This window comes from Nerophis ophidion, linkage group LG16, assembly GCF_033978795.1.
Source record: "Nerophis ophidion isolate RoL-2023_Sa linkage group LG16, RoL_Noph_v1.0, whole genome shotgun sequence".
Taxonomy (NCBI): Eukaryota; Metazoa; Chordata; class Actinopteri; order Syngnathiformes; family Syngnathidae; genus Nerophis; species Nerophis ophidion.
In genome coordinates, this window is record NC_084626.1 from 9,842,173 (window position 1) to 9,857,738 (window position 15,566).

At 38.7% G+C, this 15,566-nt stretch overlaps 1 protein-coding gene across 2 annotated transcripts in view; it reads right to left on the minus strand.

Annotated features, from left to right (window-relative positions):
• Positions 1-15,566, minus strand: part of cse1l (CSE1 chromosome segregation 1-like (yeast)) — a 31,766-nt gene that overhangs the window by 9,121 nt on the left and 7,079 nt on the right. Inside the window, exons 2-12 of one of the 2 annotated variants that reach the window (XM_061922710.1) lie at positions 11,828-11,950; positions 11,030-11,119; positions 10,778-10,920; positions 10,591-10,692; positions 10,376-10,521; positions 7,573-7,663; positions 5,118-5,225; positions 4,952-5,044; positions 4,182-4,349; positions 3,968-4,097; positions 3,718-3,783 (exon numbers count right to left, since the gene is read on the minus strand). In XM_061922710.1, the coding sequence (XP_061778694.1) occupies positions 3,718-3,783; positions 3,968-4,097; positions 4,182-4,349; positions 4,952-5,044; positions 5,118-5,225; positions 7,573-7,663; positions 10,376-10,521; positions 10,591-10,692; positions 10,778-10,920; positions 11,030-11,114 (1,132 nt within the window). In that variant the 5' untranslated portion in view covers positions 11,115-11,119; positions 11,828-11,950. The remainder of the gene's footprint in view (positions 1-3,717; positions 3,784-3,967; positions 4,098-4,181; positions 4,350-4,951; positions 5,045-5,117; positions 5,226-7,572; positions 7,664-10,375; positions 10,522-10,590; positions 10,693-10,777; positions 10,921-11,029; positions 11,120-11,827; positions 11,951-15,566) is intronic. The other variant, XM_061922709.1, reaches the window with a different exon arrangement.

Genomic DNA, 15,566 nt, shown 5'->3' on the forward strand with positions numbered 1-15,566 from the left:
ATTTTAAAGTGTTGCTGCTTTGTGTACAATGTGTTTTAAGATGTATTAAACTGTTTAAAGACCATTAATTACTTTTTTTAAGTAAAAAAAAAAAAAAAAGCAACAGATCTAGCATCTACTGAGTCGTGGCTCCAATCTCTCTTGGAGAAGTCATTAGCCAAGGGGTTCACATACTTTTTCCACCCTGCACTGTGAATGTTTACATGATGTGTTCAATAAAAAGATGAAAACCTATAATTTTGTGCAGTATTAGTTTAAGCAGACTGTGTTTTTTATTGTTGTGGCTTCGATGAAGATCAAAACATATTTTATGACCAATTTAGGCAGAAATCCAAGTAATACCAAAAGGTTCACATACTTTTACATGCAACTGTATGTCAATGTATAACGTAACAACCAACCAATGTTAATGTTTTATGCTTGTGTGGTTTGGATTTGATGTCAGTTTTTCCCATTTTACAAACACACCATCCATGCCTGAAAGGTGATTGGTGGAGAATAAGAAAGTGGTGTGTGTCTGGGAAAGCGTGGACTCACTTGTACAGGAGGTAGAATCTGTTGGAATTGTGGCGTTTGTTTTTCTAAGATTGGCAATAAATGTTAAAATTTGTGTCAGACTTAGTGTAATTTCTTCTGTGGGGCTATATTTTATACGGGGTCTCCCCATGTCCAGCAACACATTATTTCAGTTGTTACAAGATGAGTCTGCTAGACTCTTGGCCAGTTCCTGCCAAATTATTTTAACCCAATGCGACCCCCAAGTCAAAAGTTTGGGGACCATTGCCTTTGGCTAAGACAAAAAAGTTTGATCCAATTACGCCTATGCTGGCTTACCTTCCCTGGTTGCCAGTGCACGTAAAATGCGATTCAAAGATTGTATTACTTATGTACAAAATACTGAACGGTTTAGCACCTTTAGTACCCTACATTCAGTCAACGTTTCAAGAACGCCGACTTGTTAATTCCCAGAGCCCAAAAAAAGTCTGCAGGCTCTAGAACATTTTCTCTTTGGACTAAGGAATGCCCTACTAGCAAGTTACAGTTGTGATCAAAATTATTCAACCCCCACACAATTTTTGGGTTTTAGCAAGTTGGACATTTATCCCGCATTTTGTTTATAGTCATATCAAATAAAGATGTGTCAAATAGACAAATGCAACTTAAATTGTAACACTGTATTTTAAAAATTCCAAAAAAGGACATTTTTCTTAATATCTCATTGACAAAATTATTCGAACCCCTAGTTACATGCATCTTTAGTACTTTGTAGAACACCCTTTGGCAGTAATTACATCCTTCAAACGTGATACATAACCGGACACAAGCTTCTTGCAACGATCCACAGGTATATAAGCCCATTCCTCTTGGGCAAAGGCCTCCAGTTCATTCATATTCTTGGGCTTGCGTGCTGCAACTGCCTTCTTCAAGTCCCACCACAAGTTTTCAATAGGATTTAGGTCTGGCGACTGTGAAGGCCACTCCAGAGTCTTCCAGCCCTTCTTCTGCAACCACTCTGATGTTGATTTGGAGGTATGCTTGGGATCGTTGTCCTGTTGGAAGGTCCAACGTCTCCCAAGCCTCAGCTTCGTCACTGACTTCATGACATTTGCAGCTAATATATCCTGGTAGGAAATAGAATTCATAATGCCTTGAACACGCTGGAGATTCCCAGTACCTGAGGGAGAGAAACAGCCCCAGAGCATGATTGACCCCCCCCACCATGCTTAACAGTAGGAAAGGTGTTCTTTTCTTTGTAAGCTTCATTTTTTGTCCTCCAGACCAGTTGATTCATAGGCCCAAAGAGTTCCACTTTTGTCTCATCACTCCATAGAACAGTTTCCCAAAAACTTTGGGGTTTGTCCAGATGATTTTTGGCATACTGGAGTCTATTTTTCTTGTGCCTGGTAGTCAGAAGTTAGGTGCGCCTGGGAGTTCTGGCATGGAGGCCTTCATCTCGTAGTGCGCGCCTTATTGTCTGGAACGAAACCTGCGTTCCCCACTCTGCAATGTCCTGTTGTAGTTCCTCAGCTGTTACCCGGGGGGTTTTCACCACTGTACGCTTCAAATACCGGACAGCAGTTGCACACAGCCTCCTCTTTCTACCATGCCCAGGTAGTGTTCCCACTGTGCCTTTAGCTTTAAACTTGCAAATTATGCTCCCAACTGTGTCTCTTGGAATGTGTAATGTCTTTGCTATTTTCTTATATCCATATCCTTTCTTATGAAGAGAAATTACCTCCTCCTTTGACCACTCCCTGGACTTCACCATGTTTCAAATACACCATTGACCATCTACAAGAAGCGGAGTGTCACAGTCTTTTTTAATCAGTTTAATTGTTGCTCGTAATGGTTCTAATCACATCTACAAGTGTTTTCAACACCTGATTGAAAGGACCTTATTGAAATTCTGTTTTTAAGAGTTATGATCTTCAAGGAGTTGAATCATTTTTTCAATGAGATATTAAGAGAACTGACACTGTTTGGTATGTTACAAAATATAATGTTGTAATTCAAGTTGCATTTGTCTATTTAATGCATCTTTATTTGATATGACTATAAACAAAATACGGAATAAATGTCCAACTTGCTAAAACACCAAAATTGTGTGGGGGTTGAATAATTTTGATCACAACTGTGGATGCTACCTTAGTAGAAGCATTGAAGTCTTGCCTTAAAACTAATCTATATACTCTAGCCTTTTAATAGACCCATTTTTTGAACCAGTTGATCTGCCGCTTTTCTGCTCTGTCCCCCTTCTACTGCCTGGAGAGGATACCAGGTGGCAATGGTTAATCTCTGGAGAGGTACCAGTCTGGAGGAGATGCTAGCTGATGCTAATTGAGACACGAGAAAGACCACACCTCTATGCACAGCTGTAGACATCTCTGTGTAACTGACTGGCTGAGGTGGGAAAAAGATACACTCCCCCCATTACTATTTGCTGGTTTCCCGATATATTTTTGGATAAAGATGGAGTCCAGTCCAACAACTAATTAATCTAACAATTCAACAACTTTACCCACTTGACATCCATTGTAGTCACCCGACATCTGCAATCCCTTCTCAAGGTTTTTTGTGTTCCCCCATCTGTGTTTTTGTTTTTTTTGCCCCTAACCCGGATGTGGGTTTACACCAGGGGATGTGGCTGTGGGTTTGTGAAGCCCTTCGAGGCACCCGTGATTAAGGGCTATACAAAGGAAATTTGATTGATTGAGAAAAAGAAGGAACTTATTGACTGCAACGTCGGACTACAACTGGTTGAAATGTCAGACTCGCAAAACTAACGGTATTCCTCCACCATATATAGAATTATCCGCTGACATACCGAAGGCAAAAAGCTCATTTGGAGCAAGTTTAGAAAAAAGCAAGATTGTTTTATAAATTATCTCCACCACGCCTCCATGATTTGAATTCACATTTTAAGGACTTATGGGAATCCCAAATACACCAAAACAGGTGCCAACAAATGAAAAAAGTTAGTATTGCATAATATGGCCAAACAATGAAGTGTCTAATGATAATGATAAATATAAAAGTGACAAGCAGTAGAAAATCAATGGATGGATGGATGGATAACAGGAAGAACTGTAACGCATTTATGGCCATGTGTGAGCCATCATGTGACAAAAATTGTGCCAGAGAATTGCAAACTTGTTCACATTTTCCCCAGACTCATGCAGCCCAATTTGACCACATATTGCAAAAATTAATGCATACCAGAGCCTTCGAGGTCCCGACGAATGTATTCTTCAGAGTTGTCCTCAAAGGCCTCCTCATCAGCACCTAATAGAGTAAAAACAGACGAGCTGGTCAAAGTTACATAAGAGTACATTTGCTTTCAAGCATCAGTCACTTCAAAAGAAGGCCACCAATACAGGAAACATTTAATAATAATAATTGAATAAAAAAACTTTATACATTTTTTTTATTTTTCAGGAAAAAAAAAAAAAAAAAAGGAATCGCTTACTTCTAAACTCCATATTGGGCACAATGACCTTCTCACAAATGCTAGTTAATGTATTTTGATCCTCAAATAGATTTTTGTAGTGTGGCCTTTCGCAGACCGATGCCAAAAATTGGATGGCATTGCTCACCAGCTGCAACAAAACAAAGCAAATTCTCAGGAAAAAGTGGAGATTTCCAATCCCAACCAGGGATCTTCCTTTCAGTAGTAGGCCTACCAAGTCATATTTAACCTCCTGGCCGGTAGAAACTAAGAGGTTCCAGATGGCGGTGACAAAACGAGGAAGATATGGCTGGAACTCTTCATCATACTTCTGAGCATAGAGAGCAGCGTTGTCACAGATCTGCGACTTGAGGAGCTCCAGAAGTCCCGCTTCTTCCTCATCCTAAGAGTTGACACAAACGTGAAGTGAAGTAAATAATAAATAAATGATAAATGGGTGTCTTGTACAGCGCGTTTCTCCCTTCAAGGTACTCAAAGCGCTTTGACACTATTTCAACATTCACCCATTCACACAGTGCTGGCGGGAGATGCCATGCAAGGCCATAAACATGGCCTATCAGGAGCAAAGGGGAAGTGTCTTGCTCAAGCACACTACGGACGTGACGAGGTTGGTAGAATGTGGGGATTAAACCAGGAACCCTCAAGTTGCTGGCAAGGCTATTCTCCCAACTGCGCCACACCGTCCCCAAGTAAATTATACTTGTATAACGCTTTTTCTCTAAAGACCGAAAGTGTTTTATATTGTGAAACCCATTAGCTGCATGTTTAAGCTACATTTTAAACCAGTGTGTGTGGCAGTGGGAACAGGTGGGTTAAGTGACTTGCCAAAAAACACAATGGCAATGACCAAGATTGCGGAAGTTGGAATCTAACCTGAAACCCCCAAGTTCCTGGTACAGCCGCTCTACCAACCGAGCCACGTCGCCCTATACAACACTTTTTTAACTTCACGTATGGGAAAGGTCAAAAGTATAAAACTCTTACATCCGTTTGTAAAAGTTTATTATCCAAAGTGAGAAGCGCGTGAAAATTGGTCATCCAGGTCTCCATGTTATCTTCAAAAAACTCAGGAAGGTCCTAAAAAATTATGCAGAAAAAAACAATGATGCCCATTCTTTATAACAAAGCTTGTGTAATTATTTCAACATACCTGAAAGTTAAGACTGTAGAAAAGTTTGGATATGAGTGTGAGCGAAGAGAAGAGGACCTTCAAGGCATTGACGTCAGTGCCATGAGTCTGACACAACTCAATGGTGGCCTGCAAGCAAACAAGGAAGTTGACTCCAGCACAACTTGCTTAAGTCGGGACCATTTCTGTATACAACTTGTTAAGTTTTGGCCCACCATACTTTTTTGTTAATAAAAAGTGGCGGATTAAGTTGACACCGACATGAAATATGAGAACCAACTGGATCATTTCTATGAAAAATGGGTTTGTTTACTTAAAAAAATATTTGTCAATTCCGCCATACACACAAGGCTGTAACTTCCTGTTTAGTGCGAAGTAAGCTTTGTGTAAAAGCATGGCACTATTAACCTGTATTCTACCTAACAAACTACACACAATTTAATTTGATTTGAATATTCTCATTCATCCAGGTCATTGTATTCTCAGGGCAATATATCGACAGCAACTAGACTGTTGTGTGGGCATCTCCTCTCTTGTAAAGGATAACTACTCTGTATCCTGCACCAGGCCCTAAGTTGTGAGCATGAATTGATGAAGTCTGCTCGGATTTTAGGCATATCAAAAAATAAGAATAAAAATAAAAATATGCATAAACGGACGAAAATCATGTCCAGAAATTACTTAAAATGTCCCTTGCCACATTGCGCTTCTAATAATACAGCTCACCACCAGAGATTTATGTGTAATTCTTTTTAATACATCTTACAATTTTGGTCTTAGATTAAACATTTTCAAACATAAAATGGCTAAATAACAATATCAATACTACTGTACAAAAGCCTACTGTGTGCAGTTACCTAGTTCTGTAATGTTTATGAGCCTTTAATTTGGTAATTTAATCTGTGACGTAATTTCCCCCTTCAAGCAACTCTGTCAGAATAGCCCGTTTGCAATCCATGGTTGCAGCCAGCTTTATGTGTGTTGACGACTAAATTGCTATCCACCTTCCAGCAATAAAGATGATTAAAGGATTCTCTGGCCTGAATCCGTCCATCGTATCCCAGCTCTAAAAGAACCACCATCCCTTCTTTACAACTACAGTATTAATCACTAAAGGAGACCAACAAAACTCAGAGCAAGCTGTTCAGTACTGTGGCCACTGATCGGCTCAGCCTCAAGCAGCAATATTACTGTGTATTGGATGAAAAGAGTATGGATGATTAAAGGGGTGTTATGTCATGTCTTAGAGGACTCTCATTATGTTGAAAAACAGATTAAGAAGGTCATAAACAGATTTTTTTATTCTCTAGCTATGGCAGTGGTTCTTAACCTTGTTTGAGGTACCGAACACCACCAGTTTCATATGCGCATTCACCGAACCCTTCTTCAGTGAATTTTTTTTTTTTTTTTTTATCAAATTCAAGACAAAGTTATATGTTTTTGATAACACTTTAGTATGGGGAACATATTCTAAGTAACAAAGACTTAATTTAGAGTTATTTGAACACTAGGGGAACATATTCTAAGTCATAAAGACTTAATTTACAGTTATTTGGTTAGGGTCAGGTTTAGGGTTATAGTCAGGCCATGCCGAATAAGGCATTAAAATGTACTTAATGACTAGTTAAGAGCCAATATATTACTAATTTGCATGTTAATAAGCAACTAATTAATGGTGACTATGTTCCCCATACTGAAGTGTTACCATGTATTTTTTGCTGGTGCACAAAATGAACTGTGCACGAACATCACCTTGTTCAAACAACAAAACCAACACAGTGCATAAACTCACAACAAATTACACACCTGCAAATTTAGTCAGCTGTTGCCGTATCCGTAATACGCCGATAGGGAGAAGTTTGTATTTACACGATGAGTCGGGTGTGTTTTGACCTCTGCCGAACCCCTGAGGCCAACTCACCGAACCCCTAGGGTTCGATCGAACCCAGGTTAAGAAACACTGAGCTATGGATATATTTGATTTATAACTATTTTTGCCTTCTTTGGGGAAATTCTTTTTTTGCGGTCATTCACAAACAAATTTACAGTGATAAACAAGGCATGACTCTAATCTTAAAACCCTTCATTATCCTCCATTCTCGCCAGAAGTCAAAAGTTAATATTGCAAGCAAAGGTTAGTTTCGGTTACATTGACAATAGCTTGTGTCTATATCAGTCAGGCGGTCGACATTAACGGGTTATACACACCAATTGCATCATAAATGTGCACAATTTGCTAAGAATGAAACAAATGTGTATGATTTGCCAAGATTGAAACAATAACATAGACGCTCAGTCAACCACCATTCCAACTACCTATAATTCTTGTACTGATTTTTGCTTCTACAACTCCTTTACGAAGGTCTAAGACATTTTTACGATCTTCAAATAAAACACACATTTTAAAGTCGGGAGTTGTGTTCGCCTTTTGGATATTCCAAGAAATGGAGAAGATTATGATCTCATCATGACAAACCTTGAACAACTCTGTCAGAGGTAAAGCAAATGTTTCCAGAACGAGTTTGATCTCCAACCAAAGCTCATTTGACTTAAATTCATGTCGATACCTGCAATGGTCAAAGACAAAAAAGACAAGTTAAGTGTGGCATGAAAACAAAATAAAATAAAAAATCAACATTTACAAACAATAATTTGTTAAACAAGTTATTTTACATTGTTGTACACAAATCAGTACATAACAGTACTCGTGCTACTAAATGAAAGAAATTAGTAGCACAGAAACATTTTTTTAGCAATATGTAATGTCTTCCATCCATCTATTTACTACCGCTTGTCCCTTTTGGGGTGGCGGGGGGTGCTGGAGCCTATCTCTGCTGCATTCGGGCAGAAGGCGGGGTACACCAGATATCACAATTTCATTATTAAAACTCAAACAATAGCACATGTGCCCTCATACATATATACATAAAGCCATAATAAGGCCTAGTGTACCGCACAATTAAACATAGAGAACATCACTAAACTGTGCAAGGACTGTCGCTAACGCGAGTGTGGAGATGGACGATATGGACCTAACCTTATATCCCGATATAGTTTGGCCCATAAACTAACCCATAATTGCAAATATTCATTGACGGAACAAAATATATTCACCATGCCTTGACTTTAAATTTTTGGGAGTGATGAGGATCCCAAATACACAAAAAACAGGTACTAACAAGTAAGAAAAGTAAGTTTTGCATAATAGGATCCAAACTTGAGGTGTTTTGAAATAACGAAAAGGAAAACGCCTTAAAAATAATATAAGAAAAGTCAAATATAATCTCCAATTAGGGCTGGGCGATATATCGAATATACTTGATATATTGCGGGTTTGTCTCGGTGTGATGTAGAAAATTACTATATCGTGAGTATTTGAGTATACGTTCTCACACAGTTGCTTTTAGCTGCGGGCACTACAGTACAGGCTTTTCTCACTCTTTCTTGTCTCTCCTTCTGACAGAGACATAAAACAAGCACACCTTAAATACTGTCGCGCATGCAACATCATACGCCCTCAAGGAGCAGAGAGGTAGTGGCATAGGTAAAGGTTGCAGTGGCAGGTGTTGCAAGCCGTGCGAGTGGTAATACGTGAGAGAGAAGTAGCCAATCCGGTAGGAAATGGAGGAAGAATAATTAATTCCCAAGAAAAACAACACAGGGTCCATCGTCTGGCTGTGGTTTGGCTTCAGGCGGGAAGATGTTGAACAGACAACTGTGATGTGTAAAGTATGGAGCAAAAACATATGGACCGACTTAACTGACACTGATTTTATGACCTAGTATATACAGTAATATAAACCGAGTCATTGTATTTCCTTTAAGATTCTTTCATATTTTCATTTAAATAAAAATATATTTTTATCTATTTTAGATACAGTCAATAAATAATGTGAACATGATTGATTGATTGAAACTTGTATTAGTAGATTGCACAGTTCAGTACATATTCCGTACAATTGACCACTAAATTGTATGCACATGTATCATAACATGGAAATCTAAGAGAACGTGTTGTGAATGACGATACTTGTGGACTGGGATTTTTTTTTTTTTTACATGTGCTTTGAATACGAAATGTTGATTGAATGGTTGATTGAAACTTTTATTAGTATATTGCACAGTATATATTCCGTACAATTGACCACTATATGGTAACACCCGAATAAGTTTTTCCACGTTTATCAATTCATGGTAAAAAGGTAATGGGTCCGAGCTGGATTTGAACAAGTGCCCTAAGGAACTCAGCATGAACAACTACAGTCCTCCACTCTACCAACTGAGCTATCGAAGAGATTGTTTGTTGCCGCTTTATAATGTAACCAATAGGATGTTTGTGGGGGTGGGACAATGCTATAAATGTTGAGAGAACAGGATGAAACGACAAGGAAATGAACAAAAATAAAAAAAATTCTGATATATGATCAAAATATTCCCACACAGTGGAAATGATCTCAGACGACGATAAATTACAAATGACCAACGACAGAAGTGCGGCGATTCTGTTGGCAGCAGCATCTTGTTGACAGAAGCACTTCCTTATAAACACAGGTTGGCGCGCAGGTGCCAGTGCGACACAGTTCGCGTATCGGTCACGTGACCAAAACAGCTCATGATCCGTCACGTGACTTTCTAAGAGCGGTACGCGCACCGACACAGGGTTTCGCTCTATGAGCTCGACGCATGCGCCGATGCATCGGTATTGCCGGACCCATCACTACTTAAGAGTTAAGCTTTTATCAAAGACAATAATCATAAATTAAGCTTTCAGCAAATACACAAGTTATATTTTGATTAAGACGGGAAAAGCACACTACTCGTAAAGGGCGCGTGCAACAGCAACAAATATGGCAGCTAGACGTGAAGTTCAATAATGAAATGCATCCTTACCCGAGTAAAACATTGCCAATTTAACCGGGAGACTTGATACCAGTTTCCTTGACCCAGTCACACACAAGTTGTAGACCTCCATGCTTTTCCAAGTTTTCATCTGTTTTGTCTTGTAAATTATGGCATCTGGATTACAATCATTCGATATGTCTGGGAATGCGACTGTACAAATCTTTTTCTTTTTTTCTTTTAAGTATAGGGATCTGTTCTATTGTAGTTAATTTTTTTGCTCATATCAGCATATTGCAGGAAGATTTAAGCCTCTTTTGTACTCAGATAGTTTTTGCACCGCTTGCTGTACAACAGCCATTTTAGCTTGGCTGAGCACCATTGGTTTTCACTTCCGCGAAGAAGCCACCTTGTCGGAATACAAGTTATGGGAGCCCTACCTCTTGAAGAGAGAATGTGCTGTACGTAGCACTCCATTGATAATATGAAAGTCTCCGCTCCTAAACCGCGTCACCATCTCTGTTAGAAGGTCAGGCCACTTCTGAGGGAAGTCTTCCCTTCCGATAATGCTGATGGCATCGCTCAACTGAAAGGGAGAAGGAAGCAGCAGATTTTCAAAATAAGGGATGAACCGATGAAACTCAAGATAGTTTACCTGTTTTTGAATTTGCTCTGGACTGCTTAGCATCAGATTAACGATGTTTGCTTTGACTGTTGTTCTGTCTTGATCAGAAATTTTGTTAGGCTCATCTTCAACCTTTAGGAAAATAATTTACAACAAAATTCAAGCTAAAGTGCAGATTTGGCCCTTAAATTACTTGACCTTTCAAAAGTAGACTCACAATGCGCCAGTTTCTTTTTATGTAGTTTTTGAACGTGACTGCAGCGCACACACGGATTACATTGTCTTGGGACTTTTCTAGCAATGTGAGAAGGAGTAAGGGGTAGTTTTGGTTTCCTTCCACTGACTCAAGGAACTTCTCAGCTATAAATAGAGCACAACACAAAGCAGGCGTCATAAGCCACCACTGAAATGTTCACTGAGAGGAGGATAATTCATGCAATATAGTATCAGATATGCTAGGTTGTGTTACCTGGACGTCTGACAGTTGGGTCTGGGTCCAGCGTTTTCCTGAGGAACTCTGTGAGGGTTTGTAGGTTACCATCATTCAGCTCCATGTTTGCTATGAATAGTGAGAAGGCCACAATGGAGTTAGCCCCAAAAGAGCGAACGCATTGGCGTAGGGATGCAAAGAAACAATAATAATGTTAACCACAGTAAAACTCCTATAGGTTAATATTACCGTTTTAAAATAAAAATTAGGGAAACAACGTGACTAATTAATTCATTTTGATAAACTCATAAACGGACCAGCGCTATTTTGCTAGCTGAAATGCTAACATGAAAACAACAAACATTAACATCTATTCCGTATGTTTCCGTTAGGAAACATACCCCAATTTGAACAATTGAAAACACATTATTGTCTGAGCAACTAAGGTATTCAATTGTGCACATTGAACCTACAAGCTGTGATCTCTAAGAACTGAGTGGTTGTTCTAAACAAGAGCTGCACAATTTTGAGAAAAAAAGTAATTGTGATTTTTCTCTCCAAAATTGCGATTCAATTGTCCATTTTTATATTTTATACATTAAACTGCATAAAACTGCAAAAGTAACAATTGAAGGAAGACATGTTACTTTTAGACCGAGTATCAAACGTACGTACGGCCGGCGGGTGATATCAAGCCCACAAACAACTTTAACGCGGCCTGTGACCCGCAAAATGAGTTTGCCAAGTAGAAAAATTAACTGCAATATTTTAATGAAAGAAAAAGCTGTTCTAAATGTGTTCACTGGATGTTGCAATAGCAATTCAAGTGTAACTCACACCACACAGTTTAAGGTGACGTGTCAGCTGACTTTAAGCACTGTCTGGGTTGGCTGCCACTACTCCACTCAGCGCAGGTGCAAGACATCAGCTGCTCCTGTTGTGGCTGGTGGCAGACTAATGCTGTAGCGACACACAATACCATCTTTAATTGTAAATTATCCACTCAGTAGATAAAAAAAAACGGTAAGATGCAAATACTTAAGTCAACTTTACCATCATCTTTGTAGTTAAAAGTTCCGTGCAACGCTCACAATTGGTTAACGGCACAATGTGCACACTGAACTCTATTGTAAAAATGTGTGCTTCTACATGTGTTTGTTCCATTTTATGTTATGCGTAAATCTAGTATGTTCACATTAAGTTTGTAGTCATGTTACCTTTATTTCAGCTATTACGGATTCCTTTTCTGACAACTGTTTTGATTATATTATAATTGTAATATTTGAAGGATGATAAATGAATGTGTTGTGGTAGTTGTGTAGTCTACAAATGTGGTGGTTTGAGGAAACACTTGATTCCTTTTTCAAACACGTCTTTAATGGTGAACTGCCAACAAGAGAATGGTGAACAGGGAGAGCTTAAAGTTTAATGGCATTGTGAAACCACTAAGAAAAATCTAAGTTAATTGTGTTTTTGAAAATGCACCATTTTTTTCCTCATAATTGTCCACTAACTTGAAGTGTTTTGCCAAGAGGATTAGTTGTAATATGTACATTTTAAGAATGCGCTTGTTCTATTTTTGGCCAAAATAAAACAAAAAAACGATTTTGAAGTTGTCTTTATTTTTCAAGGATACCATGATTTTATCAGTCTGGCCAGCGTGGGAATAGATTTTGCTCAATGCAGCCCCTCAGCTAAAATGAGTTGGACACCCCTGTTTTGGACTGTCAATCAACATCAAGGTGCCACACATTAAAACCATATGCAATAATTCGTTATAAGGTTTGTTTGAAATACTTTTTGATAAACGTTTATTATTTCCTATTTAGTTGAGCAATTTCCCTTGTGGATCATTAAAGTTTGTCTAAGTCTAATTATTATCTTGGTATTAGTGGTATTTCTTAAACACGTTTGCTACTTGGAAATGGTCCGTAAAATCTATGCAACATTTTGACCAAAGAACCACCATTACATGTTATGTAGACCACAAGGAAGTGTTTTCAATTTAGAAAAAAAATGTATAATCTATGACTCCTTTATTGCGTCCTATAATACTAATCAAAAATAGACCATTGTGTGCCTTATAGTGCGGCGTGCCCAATGGTCCGGAAAATAAGGAATGTCAGTTGTTTCTATCGTTGTCAGTAGTGGTATTTGCTCAAAGGAAAAGCAATATTGTAATGTGTTTATAAAATCAATGCGTCGCCGTGTGCTTAAAATAACCAAAATATGCAAATACTACATTATTATGAATGTGTGTGTTACTACATTACATATATACTTACAGCATGTAGCTAAAACCTTAATGTAGGTGTTTGGATATTTTTAGAGCTTTTAATGGGCAGAAGACAGAGACTCAAAAAAAAAATGTGTTATTGTCTTTTGTTGTGACTGATGAGCAAAACCTGCGTCCACACGAACACAGACACTAAATAAATGCATACTTATCGCTGCTTTTAGGCCTCTTGTCAACACGCAGATGCATACTTTTGTCTTTAAAAGAGCGTTTGCGTGTACACCGCATAATTGTAGACTTGTGATGGCGACTTGTCCAGGGTGTAGCCCGCCCTCCGCCCGATTGTAGCTGAGATACCCCGCCACCCCAAAGGGAATAAGCAGAAGAAAATGGATGGATGGATGACGTCACAGTTGTACGCTGTCATTTACAAGCTCCACAACACTGCATTGCTGGCTTTAAAAACACTATACGAGGACTTAATGTATGTTTGTAAACATGCTGCTCTTTGCACTCAACACTAGTAAAAAAGACATCAAAATTAGCTTTGTGACACTCTCGCCAGTAGTATGTATGGTACTGAAGTTAAAGACAATATACATTTCATTACACATGTACTATATCACGACTGTATATTGAATATTACATGCTTTATAATTCCACGAGAGTTTTGCAGCGGCACACGCACGTCTGTCCGTGTCCTTTACATAGGCACTTAAACATGCAAAATGGTTTCCTAGGCTCGTTAGTGTGGCGAATTTTAGATAGAATGTATACTTCACTGCGCATGTAATACATTACCATGTTGCTAAACACGTTATAATTCTATGAGTGTTGGGTTTCAGCAGCACAGGCGTGCATTTGCTCTTTAATAACGTTCCCAGGGCTCTGTGTACGTGCAGGCTGGTTTCAAAGATAATGTACGTTAAAATATCAAAATAAACATAATAGGAGGTGTAATGCCACAAAGTCAGCTATGGCTGATTTTTTCAGGCATCTGATTGGACAAAATGTGCATGACAGCAGGTTGTGTATGCATTTGTGTGTAGACATTGACCGTTTTAAAACTACACCTGTGTGATGGAGATCGTTTTAACCCCAAATGTGTTTTTTAAACTCTTCGTCTTCATGTGGACATGGCCCAAAGGTTATAGATTTGTTATCCTGTTTAAGTTTATATTTTCAGTAAATTGAAGACTTTTGCTGTTGTTTGCAGTTTTCGCACGATTCTGATACTCTAGATAGATAGATAGATAGATAGATAGATAGATAGATAGAACTTTGCTTCCTTCAGGAGAGTTCCCTCAAGAAATTTAAAATTCCAGCAGCAGTGTACAGAATTGAGATCGAATTTAAAAAGTAAAACGTAAATAATTGGTGTATAAATCTACATAAAATAGAAAAATATTACAATAAGAATACAAATAAAAAGCAACAATAAGAATAGAAAAATAACAGTAAAAATAAGAACATAACAAAAGAAACTAGGCAGTAGTGACCATGTTATAAAAAAGTATTGCACTGTTATTGTTTTGTATTCCTTGTCATCCAAGTACCCCAAAGAGAGGAGTTGTACTTAGGTTTAGGTCTACTCAGGTTACAAAGCACCGGTGCGATTTCACTTCGATTTCCTGAGCGGAGAGGGAAGGGAACAGATTAGGTGACCACAGATGATGCGCTAGCTGTTCAGAGACGGAACCAGGGGTGGACCACACATCTGTGCATTAGTTGACGACGTCTCTGCGCTGCTGACTTGCATACTTGCTAACCATACCGATTTTCCCGGGAGACTCCCGAATTTCAGTGCCACTCCCGAAAATCTCCCGGGGCAATTATTCTCCCGATTTCCACAATATTGGGGGCGTGCCTTAAAGGCACTGCCTTTAGCATCCTCTCTCACCTGAAAAGGAGACTTTTATATATGTTTCCGTTATCCAAAGGTTGATGTACAACCCATAAAGTAGGCAGGCACGGACCTATTTCTCAGCGTATGTTTATTCCAGCCAGCACGTTAATACACTGACAAACAACATCCGAATTCCCATTATGCATTGCTTCAAAACTACGGCAAGTAGTAATGTCCAAAAGCATAACGGAGACGAAGCAGAAGAACGAAGAAGAAACATGGCGACAACGAGTAAGAAGAAGTACGCTTGCAAGTTCCAAAATGATTGGGGAAAAAAAATTCATCCAGGACTGCTAGAAGGGGAAGGGGTATGCTGCCTGGAAATTTTGTAGATCAGACTTCTCCATTGAACACGGTGGCCGAACAGATATACTCATTTATGAACGGATGTATATAGAGTATATATATATATATATATATATATATATATATAT